General features: G+C 48.2%; 1 protein-coding gene across 1 annotated transcript; it reads right to left on the reverse strand.

The window, feature by feature from the left end:
• Positions 1–7,538: 7,538 nt before the first annotated feature.
• Positions 7,539–9,630, reverse strand: LOC124705763 (protochlorophyllide reductase B, chloroplastic). Its single transcript, XM_047237460.1, has 4 exons — positions 9,499–9,630; positions 9,312–9,398; positions 8,488–9,016; positions 7,539–8,394 (listed from the first exon to the last, which is right to left on the reverse strand). The coding sequence occupies exons 1-4, from the start codon at positions 9,553–9,555 to the stop codon at positions 7,880–7,882; spliced, it is 1,188 nt and encodes a 395-aa protein (XP_047093416.1). The 5' UTR covers positions 9,556–9,630; the 3' UTR covers positions 7,539–7,879.
• Positions 9,631–13,534: the final 3,904 nt, after the last annotated feature.

Raw genomic sequence — 13,534 nt, forward strand, 5'->3', positions numbered from 1 at the left:
ATGTATTCGGGTTCGGAAGATTCTGATAGAGTCCCTGCCGAGCTTCCTCTGAAGGACTTGGAGAAACTTGTCCGCCGTTTTACTTTGTTGAGCAAGAATAACGAAGTTCCTTCTTCCTGTCGCGTGGTGCCCTTCAATGGTAGCCACACTCTTCCCGAAGTAAGTAGCCTTTCTTTGAGTTTCTTAACTATTTTTTTGACTTCTACTTCCTTGTATGCTCACTTTCTTTGTCTTTTTCTTGTTTTGCGCTCTGTAGGGATACCAAATTCTATCTTCTCTTCCCCCCTTCCTGAAGGTGGAGAGGTGGATGGTCGGGTAATTGTTGCCGATGATTCACAAAAATCTCTTCCTGAGAGTGAAGCCGCGGAATCCCAGAAATCCGCGGGTTCCTCCGAAAAAGAAACGAGGCCAGACCAACATTCTGAGTCTGGTCATTCCATCTCTCCCCCTTGCAACTTCTCGAGACGAGCGCAAGAGGAAGAGAGATGATGTCGAAGACTCCGGCGCATCTAAACTTGCCGGAGCAGCTGTCCAAGAATCTTCCCCCGGGGAAGGAAGATGTATTCGACCCTTTCGCCGATGCTGGTGCCATTGGCTCGTAAGTCGCTCTTTTCTATACTTGTCTATTTGTCTTGTCCCTCACAACTCTCATGTTTTTGTTTTTCTTTTATATTGACAGAGCTGACGAAGAAGAAGAGGAACCCGCCGCGCATGGGACAGCTCCTACGAGCACATCCAACGCGCTAGTTCTCTCCGAAAAACATCGTGCTACGACGGAATCATCGCCTCCCCCACCGCATAACTTGAAAGCACCAACAACTCCCGTACCTAGCCCCCGAGCGCCCCCAACGAAGAAAGCTAGGGTCGGGGCTGGTAACAAAGGAGACATTGCCACTGGGAGTACGTCATTTCCCCTTCTGGAATATGTAAGTTCCCTTTTCCTTGTTCACCTCCTCTTTTTTGCTTGTCGATTTTTTTATCTTATGATGATATATTTCGATATTGTCAACTTTTTGTACAACCCTTAATGAAGAATTTGATCGACCTGGGTTCCCAATTTATTGGATTCCGTGATGAAGCTGCTACTTTGAGAGGTAAAACATTGTGCTACTCTTAGTATGTTTCTTGTTTTCTTCATCTTCTAACAAGGATTCTTTGCCTTCCGATCTTTCCCTTTCAGAGGCGCTCCGCCGTGCCGAAGAACGCGCCGATGCACTGGAGGCCAGGCTGAAAATCAGCGAGAAAGCTGAGAAGGACTCCGTAGCTGTCGAGGGTCTCCGCCAGAGACTCAAGACCGCTAAGGATACTTTAAGCGACAAGGTGGCCCAGCAGATCGAGCGCGAAAATGCCATAGTGACGTGCCTCGAAACGCAGAACCGCATATTCACAAGTAACCCGTTACTTATCTCGCCCTTTTGCTTCTGCTTTTGTTCGTTTCTCTGATATTAACAAACTCGTGGTTCTCTCCAGCAGGGCGGATGGGTGAGGAGTATACCCTTCAGGAAGAATCCGATGATCACCTTATTAACACTCTCAACATTCTCGAGTTAAACTGCGACTTGGCGCGCACCAACATCTCTTCTGCACGGGCCGCGTTTAAGCGCTTCTTCCCCCACTTCTTCCCCAAGGAGACGCAGCCGGAAATCTTCTCCGAGCTCGCCCAACGCTTCCCGGCGATGGAAGATCCTCTTCTTACTTATCGTCAGGCTAGCCTGAAGATCGGATTCGAGGGGACGATTGCCTTGGTTAATACTAGCGGCCAGGAAGTTGACTGGATGAAAGCTGGCAGTCCTAAAGGCATGAACAAGGAGAAGTGGAAAGCTCTGGTGAAAAACGCCAAGCCTCCATCGAAGAAGATCATCGCTTTCCTTGACCCGACGTCCACTGCTTCTGCTAGCACTGCACGACCGGAGGTCAAGTAGACCAACCCGTGTTTTTCTTTATTTTCTCTTTTGTAGCTAGCGCCACCTTCTGTTGCTTCCGACGATTTGTAGGACTCGCTAGGAGTCGTCTTTTGTAAGATCTTGACTTGTGTAAATGTGCTAAAGTATGAATGGAAAAGCACCTTTTGCTGAGTAATTGATGCCGACCTTTCTTTTCTTCTAGTTTATATGTGATAACTATACCGAAGCTGCTGGGCCGTCCAATACTTCACCCGTCGTTTCTCATTCTGCAAGAACTGCTGTCGATGTTTTCCTGGATGATTCCTCGTGTGTTAACTCGATGCACCAGGAACTAGCCGATCTTCGACAGCAACTGCAAGCTATGAAAAAACAAGTTGTCACCATTATGGACCAATCTCGCAAATCCTCGGTTCGTGAACGGGCTGCCCTTTTTCAAGCGCATGAGGCTCTTGAATTGAAAGAATCTGCCAATGCCGATGCTTCCCGGGCTATCAAGCGCGAGAATTATATGCTTGATCTGATGACCGATGCAAGTCAAGATATGGCGGGTATGTTGTGTTGGAACTTTCCGCTTCTTTTTATATTATTCGTGTCCCTTCTCAAGCTGTGTTGCTTCTTCCTTGCTGCGTGCATGTTTCCTTGATGTTGTTGCCGAGGAACAATGGGTTAATTCGGGAGTCGAGGTCCTTCTTCAACTTTCCAAGGAGAATGATATTGACTTCTGGGCGGACGAGAGCCGCACTCGCCGAGTTGTTCAGTTCCAGGATCGAGCCGCTCAAGTCCGGGAGTTCCGCGGTTTCTTCGGCAGTACTTTGGCCATGATGTATAACGCTCTGTTTCCTCGAAACCCTCAGCCTGCGAACCTTACTGAGCTTATGAATAAGTTCAGGGATGTGGAGAGTATCCACAACTTTGTAAGAGCTCAGATGGTGGCCGGTGCTAAATTTTCTCTAATCTGGTTGAAGGTCTGCGACTCGAAATTAGACTTCAGCGGTGTTGTCGATGCTTTTTACCGCAAGACATTGAAGAGAAGGATAAACGTTGATAGACATAATGAGGTTGTATCGCCCGTAGCCGAGAAGATGATCGACAAACTTCTTCGGTTTGATGCTGCTTTCTTCAAGGAATTTTGGTATGACGACTCGACGCAGATTGCTTGTGCTGCAAAAGAAAGCATAACCATAGATAGATTCATGTAAGAGCTATTTTTCTCTTTTCTTGACACCTTTGATCTGAACGGTAGGATTGCATATATTCGTAAGTGGTGTATATTGTAACTTATCCTTGCGAGACTTGTGTAAAGCCAAGGCAAATTTTTATGTTGTTTTTTTTCCCTTCGAGCCCCCGAGTATCTCTGTTGGGATAATTTTTGTACGCGAGGTTTTATATGTTAACCAAAGCGTGTATATTGAAAAGTGCGCTGGGGTCGAATATATTGTAATTTTGTCGGATTCAAGCCCCCGAGCGTTGCTCAAGAAACAGGAGAAATATTTTTCATCACTATTTTTTATTCCAACCATGCTATGTTGCAGCATCGCAAGCCCGCCTCATTAAAAACCTTTCAGCCCCACTTCGTGCCCTGAAAGGAAAAGAGTGCATCTGAAAACTTGCGAGCTCTTCAGATACACTGTATGTTTATATGGACTTTTTTATAAGCGTAGAAACGTCGAAGCTGCGCCACGTTCCACGGGTTCGGCTCGTCTTTGCCTGTCTTCTTGTCCTTCAGCCTGTAAGCTCCTCCTGGTATTACCTCAGTGACTATGTATGGCTCCACCCATGGAGACTCGATTTTTTCATGGCTGTCTTGCTTGAGTCGAAGTACTAGATCACCAACTTCAAACGACCTGGGGCGCAGACGTCGACTATGATAGTTCTTGAGGTTTTCCTGGTACGTGGTTACTCTCGATAGTACCTCGTCTCTAGCTTCGTCGAATGCGTCCACATCATCTTCTAATGCCTTTCTCGAAGTTTCTTCATCGTACTCTGCGACCCTGGGAGAGTTATGCTCTATTTCTATCGGGAGCACCGCCTTGGCTCCGTGAACCAAGAAAAATGGAGTTTCTTGGGTCGCTGTGTTGGGTGTTGTTCGTATACTCCATACAACGTTGGGTAACTCATCAACCCAAGTGCGTCGTGCTTTCTCTAGTGTTGTCAGCAATCGTTTGCAGGTGATGTCGTTTGCTTTTTCGACTTGGTTTGATACCCACTTCTTCGCAGTACTCCTTAAATTCTCGAGAGGTAAAATTGTTGCCATTGTCCGTAATGATGCTGTTAGAGATGCCAAATCGAAAAACTATTCCCTTGATGAAGTTCACCGCTGATGCTACGTCTGCCGATGTTACTGGTATTGCTTCAGTCCACTTTGTAAACTTATCAACAACTACCAACAAATACACATGTCCTCCAAGCCAGGACTTGTGCAATTTTCCGACCATGTCTAGGCCCCATTGCGCGAAAGGCCGCGACAATGGTATAGGGCATTAATTCGGCTAATGGTGAGTGAGGCTTGGATGCAAACATCTGACAGGCTTCACAGGTGCGCACGATTTTCTTTGCATCTTCTATTGCTGATAGCCAATAAAATCCTGCCCGAAAAGCCTTGGCTACTATTGCTCGACTGCTTGCGTGGTGGCCACATATTCCCGCGTGTATATGTTTCAGTATGATTCGTCCTTCTTCGGGTGTGACGCACCTCTGCAATACTCCTGAGATGCTCCGCTTGTATAATTCTCCCTTGACCACGGTGAAGGCTTTGGATCGTCGAATAACTCGCCTTGCTTCAACTGGATCTTGAGGTATTTCCTTTCTCATGATATATGTCACGTACACCTGCATCCATGGAATTTCAGTCATCATGATTTCCTCTGGTTCTTCCTCATCATCTGATGCGTGAGTTTCTTGGGCTGTTGGAGCCCCCGAGTCTTTCTTGGCATTTTCTTTTTTTCTTCGACTACTTCGATGCCTTCTTCGCCTTGGTCGATCTCTCGCTTATCTCTTCCCAAAAGACCCCTGGTGGTATCGGGAGGCACTGCGAGCCGATGTTTGCCAAAACGTCGGCTTCATCATTGCTGAGCCTGCTGATGTGATTGACTTCGCAACCATCAAAGAGTTTTTCGAGTTCATTGTACACCTCCTTGTACGCTATCATGTTGTCATTGACAGCATCGCACTTGTTCACCTGCTGAGCTACCAACTGGAAATCGCCGAAGTTCTTTAGGCGAGTGGCGCCGCACGCCTTTACCATCTTCATCCCGTGTATGAGGGCTTCATATTCTTGCTCATTATTGGACGCGTTGGGGAACTTCATCCGCAATATGTATTTCATTTTTTCGCCTTGGGGTGACACAAGTATCACGCCTGCTCCAGCTCCTTCCAATCTCTTGGACTCGTCGAAGTTCATATGCCATGTACTCGATAAATCTGGAGGTCCTGTATTCTGGAGTTCCATCCATTCTGCGACAAAGTCCGACAGAATCTGTGACTTGATCGCCTTTCTTTTTTCATATGTGATGTCCCGAGTGGAAAGCTCGATTCCCTAGAGGGAGACATGTCTCGTAGCTTCTGGGTTGTTTAGTATGTTTGACAGAGGATCCTCATTTACCACTATTATCGGGTGTGCCGAAAAATAATGCCTTAGCTTCCGTGCTGACATGAAAACTCCGTAAGCTAGCTTCTGATACTGCGGGTAGCGCTGTTTGGACGGTGATAAAACTTTGCTAAGGAAATATATTGGCCGTTGCACCCCGTGAATCTTCCCTTCTTCTTCTCGTTCTACCACGAGTACTGTACTGGCCACCTGAGGTGTGGCCGCGATGTATAACAAGAGAGGTTCCTTTTCCTTTGGAGCCACCAACACTGATGGTGTTGAAATTGTGCGTTTGAGATGCTCAAAGGCTATGTCTTATTCTTCGTTCCACTCGAACTTTTCTCCTTGCTTGATGAGTGCGTAAAAAGGCAGCACTTTTTCTCCCAACCTTGCGATGAATCTGCTTAATGCTGCAACTCGCCCAGTTAGCTGTTGTATTTCTTTAAGCTTGGTTGGTTTCCTAATCATCACGATGGCTTGTATTTTCTCTAGATTGGCCTCAATCCCTCTGGCTGACACCAAGTATCCGAGGAGTTCTCCCATGGGAACTCCAAAGGAACATTTCGTCGGGTTCATCTTGAGGCGAAACTTGTCGAGGTTGTCGAAGGTTTCTCGAAGATCATTGATGAGGGATGACCCTGTTTTTGTTGTGATGACGACGTCGTCAATATATACTTGAACATTTTTACCGATCTGCGTGGCGAGACACTTCTGCATCATCCTTTGATAAGTGGCTCCCGCGTTTTTCAACCCGAAGGGCATTGTCCTGTAGCAGAACACACCATAAGGGGTTATGAAAGCTGTTTTGACTTCATCTTCTTCTTTTAAGAGGATCTGGTTGTAACCAGAATACGCGTCCAGGAAGGAAAGACGTTCGCAACCCGTTGTGGAATTGATAATCTGATCGATCCTCGGGAGGAGAAAGTGATACTTTGGACAATGTTTATTGAGACACGTGAAGTCGACGCACATGCGAAGGACCTCAATATTTTTCTTCGGGACCAACACTGGATTGGCGACCCACGTGGCCTCGGTGTGCAGCTCCTTTGATGAAACCCGCTTCCTTAAGTCGATGTATCTCCGATAACATAGCTTTGCGGCTTGGCTCGGAAAAACACCGCAAAGGTTGTCGAATTGGTCTAGCTCTTGGATCTAAATTGAGAGCGTGCTCGGCTAGTTCCTTGGGTACTCCTAGCATGTCAGCTAGACACCATGCGAAGATTTCCCAGCGCTCACGGAGGAACTCGACGAGAGCGCTTTCCTACGCGATATCCATGTTTGTTGCGATAGCTGTCGTCTTCTTGGGATATGTCAGGTGAATCTGCACTTCCTTGAAATTCTGGGAGGTGTCGAAGGTTTACTCCTTGAGTGGCCTTCCTCCGTCGGGTAGCACGTCGTAGTTGGTGGTGAGCTTGGATGCTTCATACTCATCCTACATCCCGAAGGTTTCGGAAAGCTTATGGAAATCCTTGTCGCATTTATCTGCTGCATCAATGATCTTCGAGAAACCTTCGAGAATTTAATATGATAAAGGACAAAGTTCATTTGCATGCATCACATGCGCTGTCGACTGGAACGTGCTGAGCCAGATGCACCGGCCGGTGTTCCGGTCGGTGATCTCGTCCCCCACGTGCCCTACTCGTGTTGTCGCACGCCATGGTAACGACTATGGGATGGCAGCGGAAGGTCGTCGGGGGCGGCAGATCGGCGATGCGGCCCGCCCCGGTTGCGGCTGGTGCTGCGGATGGGTGGTTGGGAGCGGCAGCGGGAAGATCTGGCCATCTCCGGGGTAGATGCGGTGTCGGTGGTGTATTTGGCGGCGACCGGAACTGATGCGGCGGGTGGTAGCCGATGGGAAAATTATTGTCCTCGGCCCAGACGGCGCTCAAAAATAGGGGGGGGGGGGGGTTGTCACCGCTCTCGCTTTTATAGTCCTCTAACCGTTTTAGGGTTTCAGGGTTTCGGCTCGAGACGCCTAGGACCGTTAGCTGCCTATCTTTTCTCTTCTAGCCTCTGTGTTTCAGTTAGAGATGCTCTAAGGTTGAAAGAGAACACTCCATGTGGAGTTGTTGGAAGAAACTTAAAACGTCCAAATGCATTTGCAGTGTTTGGCCGCCCAAAGACACTTTATTGTCACTATTACCAAATCAAATAAAAAAGAACTAGTTTTACAGGCTTACACTCACTTATGATCACTCCTGACTCAGTTGGGCGTGGCAACATAAGAAGAACCTACCGGTTTTTTTGCCAAAGGTGTCCTACACTTATTCTTTTCTTTTTTCCATTTTTTTGGGCTGAGAAAGCGAAGCACAAAAATTTGTCACTAGCTTCCTGCAGGTGACGATCGATCAAGATCGGGGTCATCGCTGAAGGGCCGGCAAACGGGCAATCATGCTAGTCCGACGAGCTTCTCGCTGAGCTCCCAAACCTTCCTGGCCTTCTCGGTGTCACTGGCCTCCTCGGAGAGCTGGTTCTCGAATGAGGCGGAGTTGTTGTTCCAGCTCCAGTAGACGCCGGACTTGGTGAGGCTGGGCTCGCTGACCACCTGCGCCAGCCTCTTGCCGGCCTCCTCCTCGGAGACGTAGCCCTTGGTGATGTACTTCTGGAAGGGCGGGAAGAGGAGGCGGAAGAGCGGGATGTGCTCCCGGAAGAGGCCGGTGGTGGCGATGCATCCCGGGTAGAGCGACGCGAAGGTGATCCCGGTCTCCTCGTGGTACCGGCGGTGAAACTCCTGCATGGTGAGCATGTTGCACACCTTGCTGTCCTTGTACGCCTTGGCGCCGTCGAACTCCGCGCCGTCGATCATGGCGGCGCTGCCCGCGCCGTTCAGCCCGGACGCCAGGCCCCTCAGGTCCCCCAGGTTCGCCTTCGGCGGCACGTTGCCGGCCAGCGTGTTCGTGTTCCCTGCATGCAGAAATAGCGGTCAGAAACAATGGTCTCGATTGGATGGTTTGCCAGAAAGACGACGACAAAGCAACAGAGGATTGCGCCGCGTACCGGTGATGGAGCCGACGATGATGAGGCGCTTGGAGGGGTAGTCGGATGCCTTGAGGTCCTCGAGCAGCTCGCGGGCGAGCAGGAAATGGCCGAGGTGGTTGACGCCGACGCTCATCTCGAAGCCGTCGGCGGTGAAGGAGGGCTCCTTGGCGGTGGGCTGGTAGACGGCGGCGTTGCAGACAACGACGTCGATGGGCATGTCGAGCTGGCGCACGTTGTTGACGAACTGGCGGACGCTGTCGAGGGAGGCGAGGTCGAGGTGGACGATGGTGTAGCTGCCCTTGGGCATGCCGGCCGCCCGGGCGGCGCGCGCGGTCTTGAGGTAGTCGCGGCAGGCCATGATGACGTGCCACTTGCCGGACTCCGCCAGGGCCTTGGCCGTGGCGAGGCCGAGGCCGGACGACGCACCAGTGATGATCGCGGTGCCCGTGCGGAGGGTCTTCTTGCCCGCCGGGGACGCCGGGGTCGCGATGGGCGCGGACACCGCCGACGCCTGCGCGCGAATGGCCACCGACGACGTGTTCACTCTCTGCAGGTAGTTCGTGCCACGTATTTTGGTTATAGTCAATTCTGTCACACCACTGAACGATATGGAGCAAAGCTTGAAGGGACTTTCAGTAATTTTCGTAGATTAGCAAAAGATTGCAGTACTGATTACTCACAATCTAGACCAATCACTAGTCCATTACGCTATTATGCTAGCTGGAATTCCCCAAAATAATGCGCAACAAAGAGTAAACAGAGTGGATACACATGCATCAACATAATTACATCAGCATGCGCAAAATACAAAGAAGATTCAGGAAGCAGGAACAATTGCTCACCTTGGTCCGCAGTCCGAGCGAGGAGGTGTCCAATTTGAGGCCATCCGCGAGACGAACACCCAAGAAGGCCGAATCCTTCACCGCTCCCTGCACCAGGAAATCATCACCACAGATTAGGAACCAAACACCAGACATGCATACATAAACTCGGGTCGAAGCAATCATGGAGGAACCGGCGGGCGCTCACCTCCTTGCGCGCGGAGAGCGCCGACGGGAGGAAGGAGGTGGCCGTCTGGAGAGCCATCTGAGCCAGTGAGCTGAAGATACCAGTAGATAGTGCGGATGGGAGTGAGCTTTTCTTCACTGAAAGGCTCGGGAAAGCGAAGCAGCGGCGCCATTTAAGGTAGCGGAGGCGATAAGGAGATAGGGGGTGGCGGGGCGATGCCACATGGCGCCGACCTGGCAGCGGCGCGGCCAATAGGGTTCCTCTGGCCGGATTCTCGTCACGGGGGCTTGCTCTCGATAAAATGGAACCGTTTCCATGTAAATGCTGGTCGCTGTTGGCGCCGATCGGGACGGTTCTAGTGAGTTGTGCCTGGATGGGTCGGTTTTGTTCGGTCTCGCCTCACCGGGGAGCAGGAGCAGGACCATTTTGCTGGAGCCTGGAAGTCTGGAATGGATCAGATCTCGCTGTTTGAGCATTTCCTTTTTCGACAGTCGACTTTCCATCATCTTTTACAAGAACCGTGCTCTTTCTGCAGCTTCTGCTCGATACATTCTTCTTCCTCCTACTTTCGTCCGCCGAGCAATAGCTCTATTTTCATTTGCCGAGGCTTCGAGGGTTCATAGTCAACTCTCCAAGGTGTTGCGAGGAGTTCAATGACAACGCTAGTTTCGACTCTCGCCTTCACTGGCAGTTTTTCTTGTTGCGCATGGAACTCTCTCAGTTGGTCGCTGACCGCGTCGAGGACGCATTGCGCCCCCTTCGTGAAGTGGTGGAAAGTCTCAACCTGTTGTTGGCACACGCTGGTGTCTATTTGGAGCCGACAGAGGCATGTTCTTCTGGTGGGTTGGAGCTTGCCACCGCGCAGGTTTCGTTTCCGCTTGGTTCCGCTGATACGAAGTCATCGTTGCTTGAGGAAGAACATCTCTACAGTTGTTCTCTCCTCGTGGCAATCCCTGCCAGTCGCCGCGGCCTATTGTGTTGGCCGTCTCTGAGGGTGAGCGCATAGATGAGATCTTGGCTCCGGTATTACAGATCATGTCAGAGCTACATGAGTTGGGTGTGGATTCATCTCTTGTGCCCGAGCTTCTGGAGTTGCGTGATGATGTGGTTATGTGTCGTTCCATCGAGGAAGTGAGGTCCAACTTGCACGGGATCTCGGTTGTGGCTTCTCCGCCGAGTCAGACACTTGGCTTTGAGAAGATTGGTGTTGTTGATGTTGCAGTCTCTTCCTCGCATGTGTCCAGCAGGCGTTTGGTTCCTATTGCTGATGGGGTTGTTAAGTCAGAGTTGTTGGCAACTGAGCCCGAAGTTGTTGTCGCTAGAGGTTTGCGATTTTCTCGCCACCTTGGCTGCTGCCTTTTCTGGATCCACAGTTGATTGAAGGATACCCCAGTGCCATGGTATGTCCTTGTCGGTGCGGTGTTGGAGTGTTCGTTTGTGTTGTCTTGTGGTCGTTTGTGTTGGCTAGCGTGGGTGAGGCACGTTGTGTTGGGTCTATGTTAGACGATTATGGGTGTGTGCTGTTTGTGTGGGCTTGCCCTGTTGTTTTGTAGGTTTTCTCATAAAAACTGTGTGGTTCCTTTTTAATTAACGGATGAGGCTAAACTTTTGCCTCCGTTTAAAAAAAAAAGTCACGAACACGACGATTCTCCTATGCATGATTTAGCCGTCGATCTGGTGCTTTTAGATTCGTGCGTTTGTGTACCAATATCATCAAGTTTTATTAAGGTTTTGTACACCGTAGAGAATAAATCGTGCACAGGAGAAACTTAGAGTTAGGGCCAGAGCCGATTCTGTAAGTTTGGTAGCCTGTGTCAAGACCCATCAGGCCCATGAGATGTTTTCCTTGTCTCTTGTGGGTCTTTTGATTTATTTGAACACATGTAGTGTTTTGATTGATACATGTAGAATGTTTTGATCATATTTATATGCATTTTGTATTCCAATATAAAATTCTGATAATGCAAAAATCTTGGAGGAGCTTTCTTATATCCTTAAGAACACTCTCTTTTATGATATTCTCATAACATCTTTTGATTCATATCAATATTTTGATTTTGTAAACCAAACATTTTTTAGTTCCGTACTTTGTGCTATCATATGAAACGTGGAGGGTTTGAATTGTTCGTTGTAACCTTGCTCTCTTGTTGGTAGTTTGTTATCTCGTTCCATGTTATATACTTTACCTTCTTGAAAGAGTTCTGTATTTTAGAATGTGTGTTTTATTTGTCCTTTATGTTCATTTGGTTTTTCCTAGTTCGCTCGTTAAACTTCGCGACAAATCATGTGCGGATTTGGTCCTTTGATATAATTTGGACGGTCTTATGTGGTATCACAATATTTTGTGTCTTCTCGTTTTACTTGGCGTTTTGTTCAAATTTCATTTCATTTTGGTTCTTGTAAGTCTTGCGCATCACGTTCTTACTAAATTTATATTATATGGCATACTTTATTTGTTTGATCCAACATATAGGGGAACATGTCCAAATCAAATTCTAAATTGGCTAAGATGTGCATGAAATTCAATCTTATCTATAGATGCATATTTATGTGAAGTTTTCCCCTATGTATTCAGTTTTATAACTATTTTGGACCAAATAAGTTTAGGCATTATAGTGTACATAATGTTGTTTTAGGTACATTGCATGCTTGTGTCATTCATAACTAACGTGTTGTAACCACATGATAATTGGCTTTGAGGGTTTAGAGTTGGTAACACGACATTTCCCACGTGCACGGCCCCCCTTGAGGTTTAGGGGTGTAAATGGATCGGATTGGATTTGGCTCATACCATATCATTTACCATACATTTTTATCGGATTCGGATCAGAGCGGATATTGACCGGTTTCAGATTCAAATGCGGATATACCGGACTGCGGATTCGAATCAGAAACGGGACGGACTCGGACCAGAAATAAAAATAGTTGGATATATGCTCTCATCGGTAGATAGATTAGCTCTTGGAAATCTTAAGAGGCATTAAATTTTTTGAAACCATAATATATTAAGCAAGCAAGCCACCTCATTAAAAACCTTTTAGTCCCTGTAGGTACCCTGATAAGTAAAAGAGTGCGTAAGAAACTTGCTGCCCCAATCAAAATACAGTTACATCGTTCATGAGTTTGCTAGTAAGAAAGCTAGGGGCTTCATCAGGCCAATTCCAAGTGATTTATTACTATAGCTAAAACTAGCAATCTTATGAGCCACTTGATTTGCTTCCTCAGGAAATGTTTAAAGGTAATTGCTCCAATCTGTGCCACGAGATCAACACAATCAGCAAAAATTGCAGCGGATTCATTCCACCAAGCCTCCTCGCCTATACAAGCTTCTATTGTTTCCAAGGAATCCGATTCATCAATAATCGTTTGAAGGCCCATGCCATTATCAAAAGAGAGCCCCGCACGCATAGCCATTGCCTCAGCCATAGATGGTGAAGCAACATGATCAATGTAAGCACATGTAGCTGCCATAAGGGTCCAGAAGGAAGAACCAATGACATATTTTTTATTTTGCGTGCAACCGGTACGCGTCGCGGAGACCAGTTCACGTGCTACGCTGACGATCTTTTTTTTTTGCCCGTTAGTGGTTCGGTTTACCACTGACGGACTTTCATTTTCGCGCCATTGATACGTCTCAAACGTATCTATAATTTCTTATGTTCCATGCTAGTTTTATGACAATACTCACATGTTTTATATACACTTTACATCATTTTGATGCATTTTTCGGCACTAACCTATTAACAAGATGCCGAAGCGCCAGTTCCTGTTTTCTGCTATTTTTGGTTTCAGAAATCTTACACATGAAATATTCTCGGAATTGGATGAAACAAAAGCCCACGGTCTTATTTTCCACGGAGCTTTCCAGAACGCCGAAGGAGAGACGGAGAGGGGCCAAGGTGGCCCCACACCCTAGGGCGGATCGGCCTGGAGGGGGGCGCGCCGGCCTGTGGGGTGGGCCCCTCAGGAGCCCTCCGACTCTGCCCCTTCGCCTATTTATTCTCTCCGTCGCGAAAACCCTAGTACCGAGAGCCACGATACGACAAAACATACCGTG

This window comes from Lolium rigidum, chromosome 4, assembly GCF_022539505.1.
Source record: "Lolium rigidum isolate FL_2022 chromosome 4, APGP_CSIRO_Lrig_0.1, whole genome shotgun sequence".
Taxonomy (NCBI): Eukaryota; Viridiplantae; Streptophyta; class Magnoliopsida; order Poales; family Poaceae; genus Lolium; species Lolium rigidum.

What these genes read in the sequence shown, in the direction of transcription:
- LOC124705763 (XM_047237460.1), bottom strand. Translation starts at nt 9,555, where the DNA reads ATGGCTCTCCAGACGGCCACCTCCTTCCTCCCGTCGGCGCTCTCCGCG. An exon ending in CGCTCGGACTGCGGACCAAG is followed by an intron (nt 9,017 to 9,311) that starts GTGAGCAATTGT and finishes AACTACCTGCAG; the next exon opens with AGAGTGAACACGTCGTCGGT. An exon ending in CATCGTCGGCTCCATCACCG is followed by an intron (nt 8,395 to 8,487) that starts GTACGCGGCGCA and finishes TTCTGCATGCAG; the next exon opens with GGAACACGAACACGCTGGCC.